The sequence below is a fragment of the Orycteropus afer genome, unplaced genomic scaffold (assembly GCF_000298275.1).
Source record: "Orycteropus afer afer isolate SDZICR_OR568_19922 unplaced genomic scaffold, OryAfe1.0 scaffold01036, whole genome shotgun sequence".
Taxonomy (NCBI): Eukaryota; Metazoa; Chordata; class Mammalia; order Tubulidentata; family Orycteropodidae; genus Orycteropus; species Orycteropus afer.
In genome coordinates, this window is record NW_006922623.1 from 146,551 (window position 1) to 169,011 (window position 22,461).

Sequence of the window (22,461 nt, forward strand, 5' to 3'; positions counted from 1 at the left end):
CAGAATGCTCCTTGGAAGCAAGAATGGCCAGACTTCGTCTCACCTATTTTGGTCATGTTGTAAGAAGGGACCATTCCCTGGAGAAGGATGTCCTGCTTGGTAGGGTGGAGGGTCGACGAAAGAGGGGGAGCCCTTCAACGAGATGGATTGATACGGTGGCTGCAATGATGAGCTCTGTTATAGCAGGGATTGTGGGGCTGGCACAGGATAGGGCAGTGTTTCGTTCTGCTGTGCATGGGGTCGCTATGAGTCGGAAACGACTGGACGGCACTTAACAACAGCAACACCATATCAAAGTTTTCTGCCAGGTGCCATCAAGTTAACTCTAACTCATGAAAACCCCATGTATGTCAGAGTAAAACTCTGCTGTGCAGGGTTTTTCAGTGGCTGATTTTTCAGAAATAGGTGACCGGGTCTTTCTTCCAAGGTGCCTCTGCATGGACTTAAACCTCTAACCTTTCAGTTAGCAGCCAAGTATATTAACCATGTGTATCATCAATGGATTGCGTATTAAAGTATCAAACCAAAACCAAATCCACTGCCATCAAGTCAATTTTGACTCATAGTGACCCAGTAGAATAGAACAGAACTGTCCCACAGGAATTCCAATACTATAAATCTTAACAGAAGCAGACTGCCTCATCTTTCTGCCACAGAGTGTTGGTAGGTTCAAACCACTGACCTTTTGGTTAGCAGCCAAATGCTTTAACCAGTCCCCTACCAGAGCTCCTGTAGTATAGTCTATCAAAAATACTTGAATTTTCCTTTGATTCTGTGTGGTTATCAATTCTCTCAGTACAACAGTTTAAATAGAGAAGTTAACTGAAAAAGTGTAATAGAACACCCAAGTCACAATTAAAATAAATAAATAAAGTGTAATAGAAGTATGTTGTTGTTAAGTGCTGTCAAGTCAATTTCCAGTGCATAACAACCCGGTGTGAAAGAGTAGAACTGCCCCATAGGATTTCCTAGACTGTAATCATTACAGGAACAGATTACCTGAACTTGCTCCCAGGGAGGCTCTTTTAACCATTCAGTTAACTGTTGTGCCACCAGGTTCCTTCAAGTGAAATTATAACGACCCCAAAATATTTCCTGAACATTATTTCTGAGAGGAGAAAGGACAAAACCTCCACATTATTTTATCCATCACGCTCCCTAAGCCAGTAATTCTATGTGAGAAACAGAACCTTTCCTACGTTGACTTTTATGAAGTTATCTTGGTCTGTCAGGAAATCATGTCAGCTCCATCTTCAAATATATTCAAAATCTACCTCTTAAAACCACCTCTGTTACCACCCCAGTCCAAACCACTGTCATCTCGTCATCTCACCTTGATTATTACTATGGCATTCTAACAGTTCTCTTTATTTCCACTTTGGCAGTTTTTATTAAATTAAGTCAGACATTGACATTTTTCTACTCAGAACCTTCCAGTAGCTTCTCAGAGAGCCAGAGTCTTGGCAGTGACATCTGACATTCTGTGTGATGTATCCTACCCCCCATTACCTGCCTGACTACATCTCCTACCACTGTCCACCTCTCTCATTCTGCTCCAGTCATACTGGCCTCCTTGCTGTTTCTCAAACATACTAAGCACATAAGTCTTTATTCAGATTTTATCTACTGTTAAATTACAATACCCTTCTATATATACACATTTCATATTCCCTGTTCCTGCTTTATTTTTCTCCATACCACTTCACCTTTCTTACACAGTATATGTTTTACTTGTTTTTTTTTTCTCCCCTCAAAAGAATAAAAGCTTCTTGGGAGTAGAGCATTCTTGGCTTCTTGAGGAGTGTCTGATATGTTACAGACCCTCCCTCAGTAATATTGAATGATTAAATGAATGAATATAAGTAACAGTTTAGGTATTTTTTTTTTGCTCTGAACATAAAATGGGAATATCTGTATTCATTAGAAAATTGTGAATAAAGTAAGTCCTCAACAGAGTTATGATATAGATAGACTTTGTCTTTCATAGCCTTTCCTTTCTTTCTCATTTTACAAAATGTAAGATACATTCAAAAGGATGTTTAACATATAGGCTAAATACAGAGTAACAACAAAAATTAATTTAAAATAATGACAACAGACAGTCATGTTCCCCACCATCCAGGTTACAAAACAAAACACCAGTACTTTTGAAGCATCCTTTATGCTTTAACTTCAACCTGTCCCTTTCTCCTGCCTCCATAACCCCCACCCTGAATTTTGTGTTTATTACTCCTGTTGGTTTTCTCTATAGTTTTATTATATATGAACATACCATTTCAGTTTTGCTTTTTTTTCCTTCAACTTTATATAAATAGAATCCTAATAAGGGTAATGTCCGATGACTTGTTTTATTTTGCTTTACCTGATGTTCATGAAATTCATCCATGTTGATGCGTGTAGCTGCATGTCATTCATTTTTACTACTATATACTATCCCCATTGCATGAAGAAACCACAAATTATTTGTCCATTCTCTTGTAAATAAAATTTTGAGTTGTTTTTTTGAGGCTGAAAACAGTGCTGCTATGAACATAATTGTACATGTCTCATGGAACACATTTGCAAATTTCTCTAGGACAGATCTTAGGAAAGACATTGCTTTCAACAATAGTTGTGAAAATTTATACGTCAATCAGCAGTGTATATAATTTCTCATTGGTGACACAGCAGTTAAAGCACTCAGCTGCTAACTGAAAGGTTGATGGTTCAAACCCACCAGCCACCCTGTGAGAGAAAGATATGGCAGTCTGCTTCCATAAAGATTACAGCCTTGAAAACCTTATGGGCAGTTCTGTTCTCCATATAAGGTCACTGTGAGTTCATCTTGACAACAATGGGGTTTAGGTTTAATGTGAAGGGTATGAATGGCATCCTATGTTAGTTTTAATTCCCGTTTTCTATTTTCTAATAAGGCTGGATATCTTTCCAGACATTTATTGGATTTTCTTGTTTCCTTCTCTGAAATGCCCATCTTGTATCATTTGCTCTTTTTAATTTGGGTTGTTTTTGGTTTGTGGGGATTCTTCACATTTTCTGGATACATATCCTTTGTTGGTGATATGTAATCAAATGTCTTTTCCCATTTGTAGCTTGTCTCTTTATTCCCTTTTGATGAGTAGAAATTCTAAATTTTAATGTAGTTTATCATTATTTTCTTTAAAATGTATTTGTTATCCTTGTTTAAGAAATTCTTCCATTTCTAAGGTCATCAAGGAGCTTTTCATGCCATCAAAATATATTCTTTGACCAATTCCTGAGTCTACCCTCCAGAAGGGAGCTGATGCTTATTTCCACTAGCAGGAGATAGATGAGAGTAGCTCAGTTTTAGAAAACATTTTTATGTATTAAGATCAAATAAGAGCTAGCTATAATTTTATTAATTTATTGTTTGCTAGTTGTGATTTTAATTGACCAGCATCTTGCAAGAGAGAGATATGCCCCTGAAATCAAACTCCTTCCATGTAAAGTGAACTTTGATTGTAACTTTGCAAGTACAGTGTAGGGGAGACATCATCTACCCCCCTGTAACTTCACAAGGGGAAGAGAGAATCACCATCAGCATAGAGTCAAGACTGATTCCTACAAGGCAGAGAGGTCAGACATGCCACCACCCTCCAACCTTTTCACCAATTCTGACACCAGCTGTCCCATCCCAACAGCACTTTCTACTTCTCTTCTGGGTTCTATAATTTGTTTCATTGGCCACACAGAACTCACAGACAATACAATTATGGAATTCATTGAGGGAGTAAGGTTACAGTTCAGGTTCAGGAAGGCTCAGTATACAATTCTTTGATCCAGACAGCTTCTTCTCAGCCTTGTAAGGTTTGTAGGCACACTTCTCTCTGACCTAGGTATTTCAGCCCTGTTGCACCTTGGCCTTTGACCTGCCCCGGCAAGTGTTACAAAGCACTTTTAGCTCTGTTGCTCTGTGCCCAGAGAGGCACCTCACTCCACCAGCAAGTCTCCTGCCCAAAGGTACTCACCTTTAGTGGGCCAGGAAATCCACCACCCTGTCTCGTGCCAGTCTCTTCGTTGCTGCGTCTGCTGATGCCATTTCTCTGTTGCTGCTTCTCACCATCTCAGCACAGCGATCTTGGGTCCAAAGAAGCATTCCATTCCTGGCTCTTCCTTCTTGATGGTAGTGAGATCTCTGTTTCTGCCTCTGTGATAGCTTATTTTAAGCATACTGAGATAGCAAAACTGACTAATCCCCATGTGAGGGTTCCATACACCGTATTTGCATGGTTCCACCTCCATCTCAGGAGGAGCTCTGGGAGCATAGTGCCTAAGGGACTTGACTGCTAACCAGAAGGCTGGTGGTTCAAACCCACCAGCCACTCCTCAGAAGGAAGGTTGGGCAGTCTACTTCTGTAGTGATACTGCCTTGGAAACCCAAGGAGGGGTCACTATGAGTCGGGTCTGACTCAATGGCACATAACAACCACCACCACCATCCCCTCCACCAGTGTTCCATTTACATTATTTAAATTATTAGCAAACTGTCCAGTCCTCTTGGTGGGCTTCAAACACTCACATTTGCATAATCCCACCTAGTCATCTGGTGGGAGTCACAAAGACCATGGCTAGAAGAGCAATATTAAGTAATTTACTGCACCACAAACCTTAATTAGAATAGCTCTGTGCTTTTCTTGGTAGATAGTTAGACAAATAGATTTATAAGATTAAAGCTTGTTTTAAAAGTAAAGTGCTTATGTGGCACAAATGCTTTGCACTTGACTACTAACCTAAAGGTTGGCAGTTCAAATCCACCCACTGGTGCTACAGAAGAGAAGCCTGGCAGTCTCCTTCCGGAACGATTACTGCAAGAAAACTACATGGAGCAGTTCTCCTCTGCCACACATGAGTTTGCCTTCAGTCAGAATCAACTTCATGGCAATGGGTTTGGGTTTGGGTTTTTATTTTTTATATAGACTTAGAGAAAGAAGGCCAGTATAAGTTAGTCAAAAGTGTATGTTAAGGATGTCTGTATGCAGGATTTTTAAAACAAATTTTATATAGAATACTGTTAACTCACATGGGCTTAAACAATAAGTAACTTGAAAGAAATTAAGTGCCTCTCCAATGCTTGAAAAATGTGTTCATATTAGAAGTACAGAATCATGGCTTTGGAAGGGGACTCTTAAAGGTTCATCTGAAGTGATGTATCAGGAAAAATTCCTTCTGCAACATTCTAGTGGTTTTATGCCCTTGGACGGAAGGACATTTCAAGGCAGTCAGTGATGATGAGCCCACTATACCCCTGCAGTCTTTTTAAAAATTATTATTATTATTTTACAAAATGCTTATTTGGTATACACCTAAAGGAGCCCTGGTGGCATGAGGGTTAAGCATTGGGCTGTTAACCAAAAGGTCGGCAGTTTGAAAGGTGCAGCAATCTGCTTCTGTAAAGATTTACAGCCTTGGAAACTCTATGGGGCAGTTCTACTCTTTTCCTATAGGGTTGCTATGAGTCAGAATCAACTCAATGGCAATGACTAATAGGAATGGCACACACCTTTTTTCATTCTGCTAAAGTAAACTTCACATCATTTCCTGTCTTCTCACAAGTTCCCAATCAGTAGATTCTAATTATATGAGATGTATTTTACTAAGAAAAGTAAATGCAATTTGAAGATTTGACTATGAAATAGATAAACTTAAATTCCACTGAAATTAGGTAAGTACTTATTACATATCAGAAAGTGTGCTAGGTAGTATCTCATTTCATTTAACCCTCACAACATCCTGATAAATTCAATTTGGTAACGGTATCCCTGATAAACAGATAAAGACCTTGCCAGCAAGGTTAAGGTAACATGTGCATGATGTCACAAAGATAACTGGGAAATGACACAGCTAACATTGGAACCCATGCCTCCTGATTCCAAAACTTTCTGCTTCTGTAAGAGAAACATAATAATGAGGATGAAGCCCCACTGAGTAGTGCAAATGGTTAACACACTTGGCTGCTTACCGAAAGGTTGGTGCTTTGTGTTCACCTGTAGGTATTCATCTGTAGGCATCTCTGAAGAAAGAAAGACTGGGCAAAAAAAAAAAAAATCAGTCATTGCAAACCCTCTGCAGCACTGTTCTCCCCTGACACACGTGGGGTCACCATAAGTCAGAACCAGCTTGACAGCAGCAACTAGTTTAACAATGGATATATTAGTAATGACTTGAGTGAATAACAAACACAAAATTGGAAAGACTATTCTATGACAAGAGTCAGAGTATAGGTAATGTAGTTATTAGGTTTTCCTAGAAAGTAGGAAATAAAAACTTTTCAAAAAGCCTATATTTACTCCAAACCTTCAGTTAGAATTTGGGGCTGGTCAGTAGAATTTTTGCATCTCTTGTTTGAATCTCTAGGAGTTCTGATGGTAGTTAAAGCATTCAGCTGTTGACCAAAAGGTCAGCAGTTCAGACTCACTAGCTTGCTGCTCTGTGGGAGAGAGATGAGGCAATCTGCTTCTGTAAAGATTTACAGCCTCAGAAACCCAGTGGAACTGTGGAGTAGTTCTCCTTTGTCCTTAAGGGTCACTATGAGTCAGAATTGACTTGACACCTCCAGGTTGAGGCTCTTCATCCTTTCATATATCCCTCGTATCTAAGAACTAGAGGGCAGGGAAGGGAGAGTTCTTCTGTACCATTGCTCTTCTTTCAACCTTTCTTAAAAACATTCTATTCTCTGAACCCACACTTGTGGTTTTCAACCAAACAAAAGACAGGCATATGAGTTAAACATTTACCTCAAGTAGATACACTCCTTGTAGAGATCATGGGAGAAAGAAGGGCTGCTTATACACAGGGAGACAGCTCAGGAGGCAGGAGTGTATGGAGGGATGGACACTGGGAAGAGGTAACTATGGGCAAGAAGTGGGAGGGGAGCTGTTGCATTGTGGTAAACTGTGGTCAATGACTTGAGACAAAATGTATATGAACTACTGTATGGAAAGTGAATTTGCTCTGTAAATCTTTACCCAAATCACAATTAAAAAAAAAAAAAAGAAAGAAAAAAAAAAACAACATTCTATTCTCCCCACAAGCCCTTTATAAAAAGTTAACCCAATATATTTTCACTACCCATTTATCATGCTAATCGCCATTTTCTGCTGTCCCATGCCTTATTTACCCTAGTATCCCTAGAACAGGGCCTGACACACAGTGTTTTTGTTTGTTTGTTTTAGGTCATTCTAGTACCAGCATCAGAGGTTTTCATTTGGAAAGATTTGCAGGCTGTTCTGGTTACCTAGTACCACTCTGACAAGAATATACCACAAATGGGATGGCTTCAAGAAACAGGAGTTTATTCTCTTACAGTTTGGAGGTTTTAAGTCCGAGTTCAAAGTGCCAGGTTTTAGGGGCTGAGTGAAAGCCCCTCAATCTTGGGTTTCAGGTCTGCCTCCTGCTCCCGGCCCACTGAAGCTGGAGGCTTTTCTTCACTTGGCTACTGGCTGCTGAGGCTGCCACGCCCAAGGTTGACAAGTAAAAAGGCACAGTCCCGATGTTACCAAACCACACGACAGGCCATTAATTCAAGTCCATTGAAAGTCCCAAGATCAGCAGAGCATGGCAGGCAGCTGAATGACACAGCTACATGCAGGGTTCAGGTGTGCCATAAGCTAGAGACCATTCCCAAAGCCGCTTCTTACATGCAGGAAGCAGACCATATCCCTAAAGCAGCTATTCAGCTGCTTGTGGTAGATCCCACCGTGGAGCTGATAGCCAGTCTCATTATGGGGAATAACTACCACAGCTGCCCAGCCACTCAGCTAGGTCTCCGTTTCCTCTGTATGTAAAACGAGATGGTTGCTTATAATAATCTATGAGGATCCTTCTAGTTTAAAAAGTCTCTGATTTTATTCTCAAATGATGACTTCTTCTAGATTAGATTGAGAAACAAGTTATGCCTTTTCATAAGCAGTAATATGACCTTCACATAGATAGATTATGCCTTTCCATCTCCACTCTTACATAATTATATGCTGGGACACAGGGTATACTGCACTATACCATTCCAAACCATTTTATGAAAAAGATTCAGGAAGATTATTTTTTAGGAGAGAAGCTTTGTTAGTTCCTTTGCAATGTCATGTTGTTGTTGTTGTTGTTGTTATGTGCCGTCGAGTCGGCCCCGACTCATAGCGACCCCTCCTTGGGTTTCCGAGGCAGTATCACTACGGAAGTAGGATTGCCCAACCTTCCTTCCGAGGAGTGGCTGGTGGGTTTAAACCGCCAGCCTTCTGGTTAGCAGTCAAGTGCTTTAGCCACTATGCTACCAGAGTCCTACTTAATAAATCATCTGGTCAAATGAAATGACTCAGATGTTTAAAAATGTTAGAGGGCACAATGGATTGTTGGTGTTTCATGTAACTTAGTTAAATGCTGATTAAAATCACAAATGAAACTAGATTTAAAGTCTACCTAATATTTACACAGTTTAATATTGCTTGCAAATTATAGTGGCCTACATTAGTGCTCTTTATGGAAATACTTCTCTTGTGAATAGAAGTATTTTTTTTCTAATTATAAAATGTACTTAATATTTTTAAGGATCTCAGATAATATAAGAAAGTATAAAAAAGAAAAATACCCATAGTTCCTTCATTCAAAACTTTACTGTCAGCTCGCCACCAAAATATATCCACTCTTGATGACCTTATAAGACAGAGCAGATCTGCCCCATAGCGTTTTCCAAGGGTAATATTTACAGAAGCAGACTGCCACATCTTTCTTCCACAGAACACCAGTGGGTTCAATCAATCAACCTTTCAGTTAGAAACCAAGCTTTTAACCACTGTGCCACTAGGGCTCTTACCCACTGCCAATCCCGTAGTCTAAGCCACTGAGCTCCCTCACCTGGACCACTGCAGTACTCTATGAACTGCTGCTCTGCTTCCACTCTGATCTTCCTGCAGTTCATTCTCCACTTAGCTGATAACTTTTATTATTATTGTGATTTGGGTGAAAGTTTACAAGGCAAATTGGTTTTCCATTTCACAATCTATACACATTATGCTTTGTGACATTTCCTACAGTCCCCACACTGTAACAGCATTCTCCCCACTTCCTTCCTGCACCCATCCCTTCCCTTCATTCTTTTTCCATCTCCCCAACCTCCCTAGCTCTATCCCTGGGAACATGCTGTCTGTCCTCTTGATCTCCTATGCTTGATTGTTGTAATGAGTGTATGCCTGCCTGACTGTCTGTCATTTACAAGCTGCCAGTAGAATCACAAGGGTTAAGTTCAGTTCCTAGTTTGAAGAGTATCTAAGGGTCACAGTCTTGGGGGTTCCACCACTCTACTTCAGACCAGTAAGCATGCTCTTTTTTGCTATTTTGAGCTTTGTTCCACATTTCCCCCAGCTCTATCTAGAGGCTCTTTCTGACCCCTTTCAGAGTGGTCCACCAGTGGTAGCTGGGCACCATCTAGTTCTGGTCTCAGGGTTGTAGAGGCTGGGGTTCATGTGCCCCATTAGTCCCTCAGAATAATTGTTTCCTGCATCCTTGATTTTCTTCACTCTTCTTTAGCAGGTAACTCTTTTTAAAATTTCTACCCACAAGTCACCTACAGGCACATTTTCCACATGAGGAAACAGGTACAGAAATAGAAATAGTAGGTGATTTGCTCAAGCTTCCAGGGCCTATGCTTTTGACCACTATCCTAGATGTCTTTCAAATGAATGACTATCCTTCAGGATGTCTTCTATGCACACAATCATATGCGTGCACACTCATGCTCTTAAAAATAGCAGTGGGACCAACTATACATTTTGCTAACTTGCTTTTAAAATTTTACTTTCAAACTATACCTTAGCAGAAATTCATGCTTCTCTGTTTTACCCATCTGGAGATTTGTTCTGTAGTTAAAAGTTATTTTAAGGAAAAATAATGGTTTTTTAGTGACAATATGGATTTTGACTTGAGTGGGTTTTGTTGTTGTTGGTTTTGATATTAGCATATCAAATAAGTGGGCTGGGGAATAAATGTGGGGAGGTCAGGGGACTTCTACTTTTCATATTACACTCTTCAAGACTGCTTAAATTTTATAATCTCCATGCTTTAATTTTTATGATATTTTAATTTAAAAAAATAAAGCTTTACAAATAAAAAGTAGCTAATATTATGTTTTTGTTATTTCCTTTATTGAGATACATGGAGGAAGAAATGACTAAAGAGAATGTTTGTGTAACATAATGAACACAGATACCATACCATATATAATATTTTATAGCTTATGTTGTTGCACTTAGTGTATTTCAGACATTTTTCACATCATTAAACATTTTGAGACCTCAGTTTTCAAGATAAATAATAATGTATTTTATACTTTCTCTTTTGTCACATATTTTGCTGTTACAGATAAGACCTCAGGAAACAACTGTATTCATAAGTCTTTGTGATGCTTTGGAAAGAATCACAGAGGAATATTGCTTTATTAAAACATACTCTTGATATTTTTAGAAGTAATAAGTAATTGAGAATCATAAGAGCTTAAAGTAAATTTATTTTCTGGACAACTCAGTCCAGAAAAGCCTGTTCTTTTCAAAGAAATACAGTACTTAAAAATATCCAGCCTATTCGGTTTTACATAAAGCATAGTCTCAATGATGTCCATACTTGGTATCTAGCCTATATTGTATAGTAGTTATTTATACCTACTGTTTCCTATTGGATATCTCATATGGTTTTGAATATATTTAGCTTTGAAGAAGAATATAATGATATTTTTAATTAATGTCCTCAATATTTGAAAATGGTTAGTGGAGTATAATTTAGCTTCTTAAGCTGACCTGTTGTTAGAGTTCTTCTTTTTCTTTAAATTGGGAATAGAGAGGATGAGAAAGTTAACACACACTCAGTGACCAGGCAAAGCAGTGTACACTTGATGTGTGTGAAATGTCTTATCATGAGTAAAGCAGGCTTTCTTGAGGAGAGATTCACTGTTTAATTAAGGCATGTAATAAATCACCTCATAGCTCATTATCATTGGTGTTGATACTTGGTCTTGTAACTCTGCTCTATCCACAGGTTAAAGTATTGCACAATCAGCTGGTCCTTTTCCATAATGCCATTGCAGCTTACTTTGCTGGGAATCAGAAGCAGCTTGAACAGACCCTTAAACAGTTCCATATCAAATTGAAATCTCCTGGAGTGGATGTCCCATCCTGGCTTGAAGAACAGTAATTACACCTGGGGGAGAAGTCACATTGGTATATTTCTAAACACACCTAATAAGAATTAAGCAGAATTGGGGGTAATGGGGTGGGGTGACAACCATTTTAGTGATTCTTGCACAAATAGCTTTAATTTTCCCCTTTTTCATACTTTAACAATTGAACTGTTAAATTGGATGGGAATGTGGGTGGCTTTAATGTAATTTCTATAATCTAGACACAATAATTTTCCTTTTTGAGAAATCCTTTTGTATGATGAGGGTCGATGGATATTTCTGTAGTTTGAAAACATCTAATATAGATTTGCACTGACAAGATAAAAATTTGTGGTTTTGGTCCTGGAAATGAGGACCAGTTGTAATTTTTCCAAAGGGAGGTTTACATGATTTGTATCAACATCAGATATTTTATATATGAATATATTAAACATCTTTAAGAGATTCATGTTCATGTATTATCTTAAAGAAAAAAGAAACTATTTTGCAGAGTAAAATTATATGGTGTTCCTGCAGCATCCACACTGAGGCGGCAGCTCTCATGAATGACTAGTTGGCTTGTGGAGTTGTGGAAAATACCTTTGTGAAAATGAATCTGTATCATTGTAAGTTTGTTTTCACTTTTTTTTAACGATGCAGGAATCACACTCATTTTGTAGATTTTTAAGCTTCTGAATTTGCATTACCCAAAGTTATTGGGCAAGTTATGTTAAAAGTTGCTTTTGATTCATAATGAAACTTTCTTAAAAGAATTTTTTTGACAGGTGGACTTAGGAATAGAGATTCTTGACCGTTCTAGAGTCGAAATCTGAGCTTAGAAAGTTAATTTTTGGGTAAATTCCATTTTGATAGAAGTGAATTCCTAGAAACTTTTATTGACTTCCACATGTAACAATACCGTTTAAGCCTTAAATCACAGATATGTGCCTTCTCAGATACAGTAATTCTTATTCAACCAATGTACATAACCCATAAAGAAACCCCTTTCAGATAATGTTTAATGTGTCTGTTCCTTCCTCAGAAAGGAACACTGTGTATAATTGTTGGGTTTCTTTGAACTCATTAAACCACGTTTAAAGTTCATGGTGAAATCAGCTTTTGAGTCTGTTTTTTTTCTTTCTTAATTCCTTTTGAGGAATGGAAACTGGGAAGGTTTTTTTTTTCCATTGGGTAATGAAAAGGTAATGTAGGATAGTGTGGTGGTAACAGGAAGAAAAGAGATTGGAAAGGCCAGTACTATTTTAGTTGCTGAGCAGTGATGATTATGTGTTATGTGGTTGGCTTGTCCACTATGTGGTTCTATCAGTAATGTAATCTTATTAAATGTAAAGTTCTCTTAATTTTTGTCACATACATAAATTAATATTTTGAGAGTTATCTCTTCACTTGTTCATTTCTTTTATGTTGAAATGACTTACTTAAAATTACCATTATACACAAATTTTGTGGATTGTAAGATTTGTTATATATGTTCAGATGCCTTTTAGCTGGCTTTTTAATTAATATACCTGTTTTCAGTGCTTAATACAATGTAATGTGATTGTAAACCATAAACCTATTTTAAATCATTCCTTCCTGTATATTTGTACTTGGAGAGAGCCTTATTTTATTCTTGTGATAGTTCATTTACATTCCCCAGAATGTGCCTCTGGTGTGAATTTTGTATTCTTATTAAAAGTGTTTGCTGCAGTACCTTGTTTGCCTGGCTCTTCATACTTTAAAATAAGAAGCAACTGTTTAGATATCCTGAGTACATATGACTTATCTTTTCAGACTCTAAAAACAAGTAAAAAAAAGAAATTGTGTTCTGTCCGTTATAATTGTTTTTATCTCAATAAGTTAGTCTTTCCTTGCAATTGGAATCTCTTTGGAGACTTGAACATGTCCATTCTTAACCATATTTCAGTAAAATTGAAGCACAGGGAATTAAATAGTTTCATGGATATTTCCAAATAAATATATCAGTGATTCAATCAAGATATTGAGCACGATGTATTATGTACATTGGTAATTAACGAAGGAATAAATAAATTGGCATATTTACCAATGGCATGCTTATTTGTTAGGAAAGTAATTCATATTCATTGTAGAGAAAAATTAGAAAATTAATAGGCAAAAAAAGAAAATCATCCACCATTGAAAACAACATTATCACAGTTATTTTGTTATATCCTTACAGATTTTTCTATATATTTTTACAAAAATGCATGATTTTATAAAAATGACCACCTATCCTCATTGAAGATGACTAGTCAAGCAGTACTGTATGAAACCAAATTAATTCAGTGAATTCCCTGTAATTGCATATTTTAGTTAGCAGTTATTGCATCTCCAACATTTCCTTGTTATGTCTCCAAGAACAGCATACCCAAGTGCCTACTTAGTATATTTTTAAAGCCAATATGCATAAGAGGAAATAACACTTATGGCAAAACTTAATGGATGTTTTAGGTTGAAAATGAAAAACTGTCAGTAAGTAAGGACTGAACTATTCGGATCAGGATGTTGTGGGATGGGAGGTGGAGTATGCTGAATGGCTTTCATTAAAATAGAAATTACTCAAGGAAAAGAGGCATTGAAAAACTGGTTTGTGGAATTCGACTATTTTATCCCCAAACACCTATATCTTAGGGTCTAGGAAGGACCTGGGCTTGCAGTAGCAATTTAGCTGAACTCTAGACTTTAAAAAGTATATTTTCCATATTCAAAACACATTGATTAGTTACTGGCACTTATCCATGCAGTGTGAAATGAAAAATGCCTTAGAAATTATCTGTTTAACACCTTTCTTTTTAACAGATGAAGATACCAAAGTATGAAGATATACTAGTGTGACTTTTCCAACTCTTATCTTCAAATGTCCACCACTCATCTGTCAGTTTGTCATACTGTGGTGGCTTGTGTGCTGCTGTGAGGCTGGAGGCTATGCCATCAGTATTTCAAATACCAGCAGGGTCACCCATGGTGGACAGGTTTCAGCAGAGCTTCCAGATGAAGACAGACTTAGAAGAAGGAAAGGGCCATCCACTTCTCAAAGAGTTGGCCAGTGAAAACATTATGAATAGCAGTGAAACACTGTCTGATTACTGGAAAACTTCATGAATAGCCCTGAAACATTGTCCAGTATAGTGCTGGAAGATGAGCCCCTCAGGTTGGAAGGCACTCAAAATACAACTGAGGAAGAGCTGCCCCCTCAGAGTAGAGCCAACCTTAATGATGTGGATGGAATAAAGGTTTTAAGACCTCCATTTGCTGATGTGGTATGACTCAAAATGAGAAGAAACAGCTGCAAACATCCATTAATAATCGGAACATGGAATGTACAAGTTATGAATCTAGGAGATTTGGAACTTGTCAAAAATGAAAAGGAATGCATAAAGATTGACATCCTACACATTAGTGAGCTGAAATGGACTGGTTTTGGCCATTTTGAATCAGACAATCGTATGATCTACTATGCTGGGAATGACAAATTGAAGAGGAATGGTGTGGCATTCATCATCACAAAGACTATTTCAAGATCTATCCTGAAGTACAATACTGTAAGTGATAGGATAATATCCATATGCCTACAAGGAAGACCAGTTATATACTACTGTTAGTCAAATTTATGCACCAACCACCAAAGCCAAAAATGAGGAAATTGAAGATTTATACCAACTTCTGCAGTCTGAGATTGACCACACATGCAATCAGTATGTGTTCATTATCACTGGTGATTGGAATGTAAAAGTTGGAAACAAAGAAAAATCACCAGCAGTTGGAAAATATGGCCTTGGTGATAAAATGTTGATGGAGATCACATGATAGAATTTTGCAAGACCAACAATCATTGCAAATACCTTTTTTCAACAACATAATCAGTGGCTATACACATCGATTTCACCAGATGGAGTACATAAGAATCAGAGTGACTACATCTGTGGAAAGAGGCAATGGAAAAGCTTCAGTATCTTCAGCCAAAACAAGTCCAGGAGCTGACTATGGAACAGACCATCAATTGCTCATATGCAAGTTCAAGTTGAAGCTGAAGACAATTAAAATAAGTCCACGAGCACCAAAATATGACCTTGATTACATCCCTCCTGAATTTAGAGACCATCTAAAGAATAGATTTGATGCATTGAACACCAGTGACCAAAAACCAGAGGAATTGTGGGATGACATCAAGAGCATTATCCATGAAGAAAGCAAAAGGTCATTAAAAAGAGAGGAAAGGAAAAAAAGACCAAAATGAATGATAGAAGAGACCCTGAAACTCACCCCTGAACAGAGAGTAGCTAAAGCAAATGGAAGAAATGACAAGATAAAAGAGCTGAAGAGAAGATTTCAAAGAGCAGTTATTAGGAGACAAAGTTTATTATAATGAAATGTGCAAAGACCTGGACTTAGAAAACCAAAAGGGAAGAACACACTTGGCATTTCTCAAGCTGAAAGAACAGGAAAAAAAATTCAAGCCCTGAGTTGCAATATTGGTTGATGCTGGAAGCATCAAAAGAAGATGGAAGGAATACCCAGAATCACTGTACCAAACAGAATTAGTCAGTGTTCATCCATTTCAGGAGGTAGCATATGATCAAGAACCAATGGTTCAAGTTGCACTGAATGAAGCAACTGGTGCAGAACAAAGTTCCAGGAATTGATGGAATACCCATCAAGATGTTTCAGCAAATGGCTGCCGTGCTGGAGGTACTCACTTGTCTATGCCAAGAAATTTGGAAGACAACTACCTGGCCAAATGACTGGAAGAGATGCATATTTGTACCCATTGCAAAGAAAGGTGATCCCACAGAATGTGGAAATTATCATTAATACTACACTCAAGTAAAATCTTGAAGATAATTCAAAGATGGTTGCAATAGTATATTGACAGAGAACTTCCAGAAATGCAAGCTGGATTCAGAAGAGGATGTGGAATGAGAGATATCATTGCTGATGTCAGGTGGATCTTGGCTGAAAGCAAAGAATACCAGAAAGATGTTTACTTGTGTTTTATTGACTATGCAAAATCTTTCAGTTGTGTGGATCATAACAAATTATGGGTAACATTGAGAAGAATGGGAATTCCAGAACACTTAATTGTACTCATGAGGAGCATGTACATAGACCAGGAGGCTGTCATTCGAACAGAACAAGGGACTACTGCATGGTTTAAAATCAGGAAGAGAGTGTGTCAGGGTAGTATCCTTTCACCATACTTATTCAATGTGTATGCTGAGCAAATAATCTGAGAAACTGGACTATATGAAGAAGACTGTGGCATCATGATTGGAGGAAAACTTATTAACAACCTACAATATGCAGGTGACACAACTTTGCTTGTTGAAAGTGAGGATGACTTGAAATACTGATGAAGATTAAAGACCACAGTCTGTGGTATGGATGACATCTCAACATAAAGAAAACAAAAATCCTCACAGCTAGACATATAAGCAGCATCATGATAAATGGAGAAAAGATTGAAGTTATCAAAGATTTCATATTACTTGGTTCTACAATCAACACCAATGGAAGCAGCAGTCAAGACATCAGATGATATATTATACTGGGCAAATCTGCAAAAAACCTCTTTAAAGTGTTGAAGAACAAAGATGTCTCTTTGAAGATTAATCTGGACCTAACCCAAGCCATGCTATTTTCATTTGCCTCATATGCATGTGAGAGCTGGACAATGAATAAAGATCAAAGAAGAGTTAATGCTTTTGAGTTGTATTGGCGAAGAATACGGAAAGTATCATGGACTGCCAGAAGAAGTAACAAATCTGCCCTGGAGGCAGTGCACCCAGAATGCTCTTTGGAGGTGAGAATGGCCAGACTTCATTCGACCTACTTTGTTCATGTTGTCAGAAGGAACCATTCCCTGGAGAAGGATATCATGCTTGGTCAAGTGGAGGGTCAACAAAAAAGGGAAGGGCTTTCAATGAGACGGATTGATACAGTGGCTGCAATGATGGGCTCTAGTATAGTGAGTATTGTGAGGCTGGCACAGGACTGGGCAGTGTTTCGTTCTGTTGCACATTGGGTCACTATGAGTCAGTGCTGACTCAGTGGCACCTAACAAAAACAACAGCATCTCCAAACGTAATGCCAGATGAGCATTTGCAATGAAATACTTGAATTCCCCTTTAAGTCTTGCCATGTCATTGCATGATTAAATCAGTGTGTCCAAAGTGTCAAGTTTCTTCTGCTGAAGTTAAATACAATGTGTATTAAATGTCTTCTCAGTGTGTGTGTGTGTGTATGTGTATGTGTATATAAGAGCTCTGGAGGAGCTCTGGTAGCATAGTGCCTAAGGCACTTGACTGCTAACCAGAAGGCTGGTGATTCAAACCCACCAGCCACTCTTCAGAAGGAAGGTTGGGCAATCTACTTCTGTAGTGATACTGCCTTGGCAACCCAAGGAGGGGTCGCTATGAATCGAATCCAACTCAAAGGCAGTGCATTGAGTTACTCTGTGTGTGTGTGTGTGTAATCTACCCTCAAACAGATTTATATAAAGTACATGTTTTAGGCTGGGTTCTTTAGAGAAGCAAACCCAGTTAGGTGTATAGAGAGAGATTTATTTCAAGGAAATGCCTCACACAGTTGTGGAGGCTGACAAGTCCCAAATCCATGTGTCAGGCATCTAGCTGGAGGCTTCTTCTGACAAATTGTTGAAGGGGCTGATAATCCCAAAACCTGCAGGTCAGGCAATGGCTGCTGGCTCATGTCCTAAGAACCAGAGGTCAGATGATAAAAGTGGATGCAGGATCGAGAGCAAGCGAGTGACCTTTGCCAGAACACCCATATATATTGTGTGCAGGCCACACTGCCAAGGAAACTCCCTTTACAACTGATTGGGTGATTACATCATGGAAATTATTACATTATGAAAAAGCTATCAGTGCGATGTGTGTCAAACCACTGATAATCATGATCTAATCAAGTTGGCATGTAACATTAACCATCACATTCCAATCCCTGTCAACTTGGCACCTACACACATCTTAAACTATACATAATCTCTAAAGAAAATTATAAAAGCATACTTGCACCTAACATGATACAACTAATGTGTACAAACAAAAATGCACCATCCCTGTTTACATTTTATATTTTATAGGTAATGGGATATTGGGAAGGAAGAAAATAAATTTGATGTATATAAAGTATACACATAATAAAACAAGGAAGAAATACTGATTACAATTGCAGTCCTTGTTTCTGCAGCTGGTCACATTGTTATAGCAGGTATTTAGAACTACCTTCATCCACCATCCATTCCATATTCCTTATGCCTTCAGCAAGCACCTCAGCTGGTTGTGGTTCCTTGCCTGGTGGGGTGACCCAAACCTTAATTCCTAACAGTAGTCATTCCATTAGTAGTCATGTTGGTATTAATTCCATTAGTAGTCATGTTGGTATTAGGTTGCTGTAGTTTTCCATTGATTTTAATCACAGAGCATAGTAGTACTAAGAGACACCCTAAGGGGTCTCTTGTATTCCAGACATACTCTTCTTATGTAGTATCAATCTAATTTCCTCTTGGTAATCAGGATCGGTCACACCAGCCAATACAGTCACTCCTTTCTTTGCCTGCTGATCCAGAAGCATGAGGAGCCTAAAGTTGCTGGGTGGCATTCTTAATTTTCAGTTCAATGGAATCAGTGTCGTGTCTCTAGGTGGTAGCATTCCTCCTTTTGGAAGTAAGACCTCAAGACCTGCAGAGCATAGGGTCCCATGCACAGGAAGCATAAATTTTGCAAATAGGTCACTAGGGGTCACAATGAGTGGTGCCACTCCCATTCCAAACCAAATTCATTGCCATCAAGTCAGGTCCAACTCCTCCTTGGGTTTCCGAGGTGGTATCACTACTGAAGTAGATTGCCCAGCCTTCCTTCTGAGGAGTGGCTGGTGGGTTTAACCACCAGCCTTCTGGTTAGCAGTCAAATGCCTTAGGCACTACACCACCAGAGCTCCCCTACTCCCATTGTTGTTATGTGCCGTCTAGTCGGACCCGACTCATAGTGACCCCTTCTTGGGTTTCCAAGGCAGTATCACTACAGAAGTAGATTGTCCTTCCTTCCTTCCGAGGAGTGGCTAGTGGGTTTGAACCACCAGCCTTCTGGTTAGCGGTCAAGTGTCTTAGGCACTATGCTACCTACCACCCCTCAATTCCTAGACCTGTGAATTCCAGCATGGGAGAAACAGCACCATATATTAGATTCTGAGTTACAGCATATACAGTCTCCTGGAGAACATTACTCCAAGCCCTGCAAAATATTGGCATGTAGCTGATGCCATAATTATGTCTTTGGAAGGGTATTCCATCATTCTATCACGCCAGCTGCTTCAGGATAATGGATGTCTTAGTTATCTAGTTCTATAACAGAAATACCGCAAGTTGGAAGCTTTAACAAACAATTTAGGAGCCTAGAAGTCTATATTCAGAGTGCCTGCTATAGGGGAAAGTTTTCTCTCTGTTTTGACCCTAGAGCAAGCTCCTTGTCTCCTTTCAACATCTGTGGTCACAGCATTCCTTGGAGATCTCCATGTGTCTTGGCATCAATCTTCCCCTGAGTCTATGAGATTCTCAGTGCAGAGACCCCCAGCTCCAAAGGATGCACTCTGCTCTTGACTCTTCTTTCTTGGATGTAGTGAGGTCCCTTCTCTCCATTTCTCTGTCCTTTTATGTCTTGTAAGAGAAAAAGTGATGCAGGCCACAACCCCTTACATTGGATCAGGGCTGAGACCTGAGTAAGGATGTTGCATTCCACCATAACTCCCTTACAATGATTGGTTGATCACATCAGATCACATCATGAGGGATGATTACATCATTACAGTACTGCCAAACCACTGAGAATCATGATCTAGCCAAATTGATACACATTGGAGGGGGAGGGGGGTAGAAGCACAATTCAATCCAGGACAATGGGGAATGTGGTAAAATCAGTGAATTTCATAAGCATGGGCCCATTGCCACACTGTGAAGTGAGTCCTTTGATCTGATGCAATGCTGTGTGGGATACCATGAAAATGGATAAGGCATTCTGTAAGTCCATTGATGATAGTTTTGACAGAAGGATTGCATGTAGGAAAGGCAAATCCATACCTGTGTCTATTCTAGTAAAAACAAAATGCTGCCCTTTCCATGATGGAAGTGGTCCAATGTAATCAACCTGCCACCAGGTTGCTGCCTGATCACTCCTAGGAATGGTACTATATTGGGGACTCAGTGTTGGTCTCTGCTGCTGGCAGAGTTAGCACTTAGCAGTGGCTGTAGCCAAGTCAGCCTTGGTGAGAGGAAGTCTGTGTTGCTGAACATAACCTCCAACCCTACCTACATGGCCACTTTGTTCATGAGCCCATTGGGTAATGACAGGAGTGGTTGGGAAAAGAGGTTGACTGGTATCCACAAAATGTGTCATCCTATCCACTTGATAGTTAAAATCCTCTTCTGCCAAGGAGGACTTTTGTTCAACAAAGGGTCAACACTCACATGAGACACAAATATCTTCATTTTGTTGGCTCATTCATAAAGGTCTGTCCATATGCCTCTTCCCCATACATTCTTGTCACCAAATTTTCCAATCATGTTCCTTCCAAGTCCCTGACCATCCAGCCAAACACTGGCCACAACCCATAAGTCACTGTACAGTAAAAATGAACAACCAGGTGCACTGATCACAGTTCTGCCCACTGGGAAGATTTCCATTCAATACTGTCCTTCAGAGAGGTCCCAGAAAGGGGCTGTAGTGTAGCTGCTGTCAACTTCCTAGTGGTGCCTACATACCATGCACAACCATCTGTAAGCCAGGCACAGGTTTTCTCTTCTTAAGTCAACTGTTCATTAGGAACTCTCCATGAGGTCATAGGTGCAGACTGAGAAAAAGAAGGTGATATGACAAGACTGGGAAGCATGGTATCTGGGCCACTTCCTCATACAACTTACTTTGCCTTCATGTCCTACTAAAGCCTAATTTTATATATAACTCAACTAACTCACTGCCGTCAAGTTGGGTCCAACTCATAGTGACCCCTCCTTGGGTTTCCAAAGTGGTATCTCTATGGAAGTTGATTGCCCAATCTTCCTTTCAAGGAGTGGCTAGTGGGTTTGAACTGCCAGGCTTCTGGTTAGCAAATGCCTTAGGCACTACACTACCAGAGCTCCTATATCATGTTCATTTAATGACTAAGTGGTGCTTTGGTAGCATAATGCCTAAGGCATTTGACTGCTAACCAGAAGGCTGGCGGTTCAAACCCACCATGCCACCCCTCAGAAGGAAGATTGGGCAATCTACTTCCATAGTGATAGTGCCTCGTAAACCCAATGAGGGGTTGCTATGACTTGCGTCTGACTCAACAGCACATAACAACAACAACAACAGCTGTTGTGCACATCCAACTTCTGAGTTAGACAACACCCGGTTCTTGGGAAGCTCAGGCCCATAGTGATTTGGTGACCCATGGCTAAGCATTCAACTTCTAAGGCTCAGTAGCAAGCTAAAAGCTGTTTCTCAAAAGAAGAGTCATTATCTGCAAAAGATGGAAGAGCATTGCTTCAAAATCCTAAGGTCCTGCACTGTGATTCACCAGTAGGGGCCTGCCAGAACTCCAAACAGCATCTCTGTCTGCCACTTCAAGAACCATTGGATGAATCAGATTGTATGCAAGTGGCTTGCAAAGCAACCTGAACCAGTTGCAGAGCCTTTTCTTGTTCTGGCCCCATTCAAAACTAGCAGCCTTTCGAATCATTTAATAAATATTTTGGAGTAGTGCACCCAAATGAGGGATATGTTGCCTCTGAAATCCAAAGAGACCCACCAGGCATTGTGCCTCCTTTTTAGTTGTATGAGGGGCCAGATGTAGCAACTTACCCTTCACTTCAGAAGGAATATCTCAACATGTCCCACACACTGGACCCCTAGAAATTTCATTGAAGTGGAAGGCATCTGAATTTTTGTTGGATTAATTTCATACCCTCTTGCTGCAGATATCTCACCAATAATTCTAAAGTTATTGATACTTCTTCCTTACTAGATCCAATAAGCATGTCATCAATGTAATTGACCAGTGTGATGTCTTATGGAAGAAAAAGGTGATTAAGTCCCTACAGACTAAATTATGGCATAGAGCTGGAGAGTTGATATGCTCTCAAGGTGGGACAGTGAAGATGTATTGCTGTCCTTACTAGCTGAAGGCAAGCTGCTTCTGGTATTACTTTGAAACAGAAATTGAGAAAAAAAAAGCATTGGCCAGATCAATAGCTGGAAACAGGATATGTATTAATTTGCTCAAGCAGT

At 39.3% G+C, this 22,461-nt stretch overlaps 1 protein-coding gene across 1 annotated transcript in view; it reads left to right on the plus strand.

The window, feature by feature from the left end:
• ARFIP1 (ADP ribosylation factor interacting protein 1) overlaps nt 1-11,190 on the plus strand; it is a gene marked incomplete at its 5' end in the record, with an annotated part of 72,417 nt that extends 61,227 nt beyond the window's left edge. The window contains one exon of the mRNA XM_007958605.2: nt 11,035-11,190. Within this exon, the coding sequence (XP_007956796.2) occupies nt 11,035-11,190 (156 nt within the window). The remainder of the gene's footprint in view (nt 1-11,034) is intronic.
• Between the last annotated feature and the right edge of the window lie 11,271 nt (nt 11,191-22,461).